The 6,337-nt window shown below is 32.3% G+C and overlaps 1 protein-coding gene across 1 annotated transcript; it reads left to right on the plus strand.

Moving 5' to 3' along the window:
* The first annotated feature begins 782 nt into the window (after positions 1 to 782).
* On the plus strand, positions 783 to 3,863 carry LOC130449783 (tubulin alpha-1 chain). Its single transcript, XM_056787789.1, has 2 exons — positions 783 to 1,025; positions 2,383 to 3,863. The coding sequence occupies exons 1-2, from the start codon at positions 1,023 to 1,025 to the stop codon at positions 3,730 to 3,732; spliced, it is 1,353 nt and encodes a 450-aa protein (XP_056643767.1). The 5' UTR covers positions 783 to 1,022; the 3' UTR covers positions 3,733 to 3,863.
* The last annotated feature ends 2,474 nt before the right edge of the window (positions 3,864 to 6,337 follow it).

Consider the following 6,337-nt stretch of genomic DNA (forward strand, 5'->3'; position numbering starts at 1 on the left):
TACGGTGATAGTTACAGCCTGTTCTATTATAAAATTCTATAAATAAACACACAGGGGCTTTTCTTTAGTCACGCAAGAATAAACATCGTGGTCAAAAACCTTGTGGAATTTATCAAAGCAATGATTTTGTCTGAAAACCTAACATTATTGTCAATGTTTTCTCAAGTGTTGTTTTTTAAGACATTGAAAATTGGTTGATTTTTTTTTAATTATTTGATATTCCTATATCCTCTCACAGCTGCGATGATTCATTGCGGATTCTAGAGGAAATTGAAATTCAATAAATTATGAATATGGCTACGGCGACAAATGCCGGATAGTAAAATATTTATACGTTTTTTGTAAGATCTTCTATTAGCCCGTAGTAGCATTATGGCATAAAATTGATTGATAACTTTAAAGGAAACTTCAGAACTCGGTTTTTTCAGTTTTGCACAAATATACTAACTTAGAAAGACATATAACATAACCAGAAAATATTAAGGGGATGTTATCTTAAAAAGCTTTTTTATCAGTTTCTTAGTTAATAAATTTAGCAGCAATGAGCTAATTTATATCAAGTGCTGTTCTTGACATTTAGTGAAAATATATATACAAACAAAACAAAATTACCCATTACTGTGTAATCAAGTTATTATCTACTTTCATGTATACTCTTTTTTCGATAAATTTTGAGTAATAAGATGTTCTACTATAAAAATTTAGACAATTTCTAAATTTATATTCTAGTTCTGCTGTACCGCGTCATCTTAGACACAATCTTTAATATTCACGTTCCGAATCAAAGAAGGATAGAAAATAACGACCCTTTTATCCGTTACGTTCACATGACAACTCTTGGCCAATCAAAGCAACGAGAATTAGGCGTTGGCACTGCGTTGGCTAGTGACGTCAGTTGTCGTATAAATAGCAACTGTAACAGAAATTTTCTCAAGTTCGTTTGGAAAGCTGCATTACTAGCTCATCTAAACGTCTGTTGAATTTTATTTCATTTGTGGTGAAAAACATAAAACTCTCTCAAAATGGTAAGTCTTTACATAAATTATTATTTATTATATAATTTTTCGTTTTGAAGTAAATTTTTCATTGGAAGAAACCTTTTTAATCAATAAAAGGTGTACAAGCATGACGTGGCTACGCCATTTTGTATGCCGGCATTTCGCTTAACGATTTTTTTTACAAATTCCTTCATGAACGTCAATTGCAGACTTTGCTTCCGGTTCTAGGGCTTCAATTCATCAAGTTTTTTGATATAAAATTTTCATTGAAAAAAATATGTACCGATGCTGAGCCCACCTTACGGCGTTTTTCTATCGAGGAGCTTGAAAAAACTTACAAAAGACGCTAAATTTTCTTTCTAGTATTGTATGTGTCTGAATGACGTCTAGAGTTATTCGTATTCTATCATCTCTCAAATAAGTATTCGATAATTAGCTCAAATAGATTACACTTATTGTGCAAAATTTACATAAAATTTTGTGGTAGAAAGATAATGCTATTATCTGCTTTTGAAATCAACTTTTTATCTTTTATTAAGAATAATTTTTTGCTACTGTTATTTTGTACGTGTACTCTTCTATAATATAAGGGATATAAAGGTGGGTGAGGGTTATTACAAAAATGTAATATCTATCAAATTTTTACAATAACTTCTTTTTGTATAGAAAAGACTGAAGAAACGATTTTAAAAATAATTTCCCCAAATTATCAAAAAGTTTTTAAAACCCCATGAATACTATTCAAAACTACCTAAATTATATATTTAAAAATATTAACTGTCTTATCAAAACTGTTCAGCAGATATTTGAAGGAAGAGGGTTTTTAAGAATAGTTATTAATTTTTTTTGATGATCCAGGTACTGTTTGCTCTTCTAAAATATGTGTAAAAAATGGCAAACTTTTAACTTGCAAATTATGCTGTAAATGGAAATAGAACTTGATGTAATTCCAAATTAGCTTTTTACTGATTTCGTTTGAAATGGTTGGTATGGCTGCGTATGATCCACTTCTTCAATCATCTGTTTTGTTGAATTTTCTGTATCAACTCTTTCCAATAGAATTTGCAAACCATGTTTTTTGAATTGTCTTTTGATAACATTATCAAATTTTATATATCCTGTATAACACGTACAGCATATATAAATATATACTCTCATAGAGGAAGGCATATGAGCGACACTTTTTATATGCAAAGTGACTAGAAAAATTATCCAATCATGAAATGTGCAATACTTATCTTTCAATGGTCAATTTGTCCCTTCAAGTTGTTGTATCTCCCTTGTTATTCAATATTACAAAAAGTACTCTTATTTTTGTTTATATTATCAGCTCTATAAATGAATCTACATAATTCTAGACTTTTATATGATTTTTTTATTTCAGCGTGAATGTATCTCAGTCCATGTTGGCCAAGCTGGAGTCCAAATTGGAAATGCCTGTTGGGAATTGTACTGCCTGGAACATGGTATTCAACCTGATGGTCAGATGCCATCAGACAAAACTGTTGGAGGAGGCGATGACAGTTTCAACACTTTCTTTAGTGAAACTGGTGCCGGCAAACATGTTCCAAGAGCTGTTTTCGTAGATTTGGAACCAACAGTAGTGGATGAAGTACGTACTGGCACATACCGCCAATTGTTCCATCCAGAACAACTCATCACTGGTAAAGAAGATGCTGCCAACAATTACGCTAGAGGTCACTATACAATTGGCAAAGAAATAGTTGATTTGGTTTTGGACAGAATTCGTAAATTGGCCGATCAATGTACTGGACTCCAAGGTTTCTTGATCTTCCACTCGTTTGGTGGGGGTACTGGTTCTGGATTCACATCTTTGTTAATGGAACGTTTATCCGTGGACTATGGCAAAAAGTCAAAATTAGAATTTGCAATTTACCCAGCACCACAAGTATCAACTGCAGTAGTGGAACCCTACAACTCCATCTTGACCACCCACACCACTCTTGAACATTCTGACTGTGCCTTTATGGTCGACAATGAAGCAATCTACGACATCTGCAGACGTAACTTGGACATCGAGCGCCCCACTTACACCAACTTGAACAGATTGATTGGTCAAATTGTCTCTTCAATCACTGCTTCTTTGAGATTCGATGGAGCCCTTAACGTCGATTTGACAGAATTCCAAACTAACTTGGTTCCTTACCCTCGTATCCATTTCCCTCTGGTAACATATGCCCCAGTCATCTCTGCGGAAAAAGCCTACCATGAACAACTTTCTGTAGCTGAAATTACCAACGCCTGTTTTGAACCAGCTAATCAAATGGTTAAATGTGATCCAAGACATGGTAAATATATGGCTTGTTGTATGTTATACAGAGGTGATGTAGTACCAAAGGATGTTAATGCTGCTATTGCTACTATCAAGACTAAACGTACCATCCAATTCGTCGATTGGTGTCCTACTGGTTTCAAAGTAGGTATCAACTACCAACCACCTACTGTCGTGCCAGGAGGTGATTTGGCTAAAGTACAACGTGCTGTGTGCATGTTGTCCAATACCACTGCTATTGCTGAAGCTTGGGCAAGATTGGACCACAAATTCGATCTTATGTATGCCAAGAGAGCTTTCGTCCACTGGTATGTTGGTGAGGGTATGGAAGAAGGTGAATTTTCAGAAGCTCGTGAAGATTTGGCTGCACTTGAAAAAGATTATGAAGAAGTTGGTATGGACTCTGGAGAAGGAGAGGGAGAAGGCGCTGAAGAATATTAGAAAGCTACACTCTGAACTTGACTTTGATTTACAACAAGAAAGCTAAATTTCCTTTTTTATATTTCCATTTTCTGTTTTTTTGAAACGATAATTCAAGTCTGATTTATTTAATTACAGATTTTTTACAAGCATCATGTGTTTTATTATTTGGTTTTAAATATAATTTATTTCATTCTCAAACTAGTAAAATAGAAGAAAACTGAAATAGGTAAAAACGTTTTGAAGCAATACACTGCAGTGTAAGGTATGCAGTTCTAATAAATTATTTTGAAGTAGATAACTATTTTGCTTAAAATCATGTTAGGAGGAATAATTCTAAAAATAATGTATTTAATCTGTTGACAAAAAATATTGTTATTTCAAATGTAAAAATAATCTTGAAAGTACTTTCTGAAGAAGTTTCAGTTTATTCAAAAAAACAATTTACAGTTAGTTTTAAATTGTTTGAGTTCAAATCCGTAATACTTGTTGATTTCAAAAACAATGAATTTAAATTATTGTAACAAGTAAAATGTTATCGAGGAAATGATTGGGTTTACAAAATTTTGTTCATATTAATATCGTATCAATATAAACTTATTTACTATAATACGTAATGCTTGCGAGTTAAATTTTGTTACTCTAAAACTGAGTTGCGGGACTTGGTTATTTACAAGTTTTGTTTTTGATTGCATCTTACTTCTCTCTATTTCTTAAATACCAACAACGAATTTTCTTAAAGTCTTAGAGTTTTTCTTTTTCGGTACTACTTTAGCCTCAGCTACAGTGTTCCTAGTTCCTTAAAGCCCACTCCTGTTTCGGGGTTTTTCTCGGAGGCTTTGATATTATAATTTTTGATAAATTTGGACGGTAAATGCTTCTTAGTCTATTGCATTCACCAATTAATGATTCCTGCGCTTTAATACTTCCAAAGTCGACATTAATTAATTAATGTAAAATTGAACTGATGTGAATACTGCAGAACCGATATCCATCAGCGCATTATTGTGACTTAGGTAGGTTGACCAGACGTCCTCTTTTTTTGAGGCCAATTTCGCGTCCTCTTTCTTTTTTGCAAATATTGCCTTACTGTCCTCTTTTTTGTGCCTTGGTTAAAGTACGAAGTCACAAGGTAAAAATTACAGAATCGACATTACCATTCTACTCCAAAATTTATATTCTATGTTTTCTACACAGAATATGATATACCTTTATTTACAAATTTGGAGTCTATGGTTCTGGCTGCATGGCTCAGTCTCAAGCAGGTTAAGAAGAATACGATCATAACCTACAATTTCTGCTTTGTTTTGCTCACGGCCAATGTTTTTGAGGGTGTTTTTGTTGTGGAATGGTCAATAATAATAATAAATAAGTGTAATGTTAAAAATTATTAAAAATCGCTCGTTTCTGTACCTGTCATAATAATTAAAAGTCATATTTTTTCACTTCTATTTCTGTGAGGCAAATCTGGTCACCCTAACTTTTGTGTATAGTTATAGCAAATGCTATACATAAGGGAAATTCTTCGCGGTAAACATAAGTTCTATTATTAATATCAAATTTAGTTTAAACCGGACCGAACTCGTAAACATGTAATGTATATTTTTCGGATCAACCTCTATTTTTTCACTATACCGATAGAACCATTAATCTTTAATCATTTATTTTATTTTTTATATATCATATCATATGGAACTATAAAAATATTTATGCAGTTGGTGTATCACACTGCGTCACTGTGACATCACACTATCTCTCTCCCATTCATTCATTTCACTATATCTATAGTCGTACTGGCCTATTACATCTACTGGACTTAAATTGAGAAATATTTCAGTTTTTACGTGCTTTATATACTAAACACTAATTGTATTCAAAATTTGCAGCTTGTCTATGTCTACTAGAATTGCTTGAGTTTTGATTCGGTCAATTGGTGAGTGACAAAATTAAGAACTTTCACTTGTTACTCGTATATTCTTAAACTACTGATTCAAATTGAATGAAATTTGAAATATTCTCTATTTTTACAATGCTTGATTGATTACTAGAAATAGAGGCTTCTAGTTTAATCTACAACGAAGTTAAAGGAGCTCGAAAATGGGCTGAACTGATTCGAGAAAAGGATGGTACGGCCGTGAAAATTCATTGTGCTCGGCTTGTTCAAAAATTTAAATGAAATGTATATTTAAAATCCAATGGATAGTGAGTGAACCAATGTAATCCACACACTAATTTTTTACTCGATATAATTTATAATAAATAATAATAATAAAATCTATATACCATGCATTCAAAATGTAAATAAATAAGCAATTATACTGATATAGTCTAGTAGAATAAGAGTGAATTTTGTTTACAGATTCAATTCCAGTCCTTAAAAATTGATGTTGATTTAAGAGCTGCCAATGACATTTTTTATTCTAGTTAATAGGTAATCTTTCAATGGAGCCGAGGAAAAAGAGTGAGGGCCTATGACTACATTATTGTTTGGATTCCAATTAATTGATATAGAAAATGTTGAATTGGAAATGGGAGTAAAATCTCTAGTAGAAATGTATTCCAATGATCTATAACTTGAATAATTCTGTGTGTTACAATAATTAATTCTGCTTATTAAATTTATAAA

Source organism: Diorhabda sublineata, chromosome 1, assembly GCF_026230105.1.
Source record: "Diorhabda sublineata isolate icDioSubl1.1 chromosome 1, icDioSubl1.1, whole genome shotgun sequence".
Lineage (NCBI taxonomy): Eukaryota > Metazoa > Arthropoda > Insecta > Coleoptera > Chrysomelidae > Diorhabda > Diorhabda sublineata.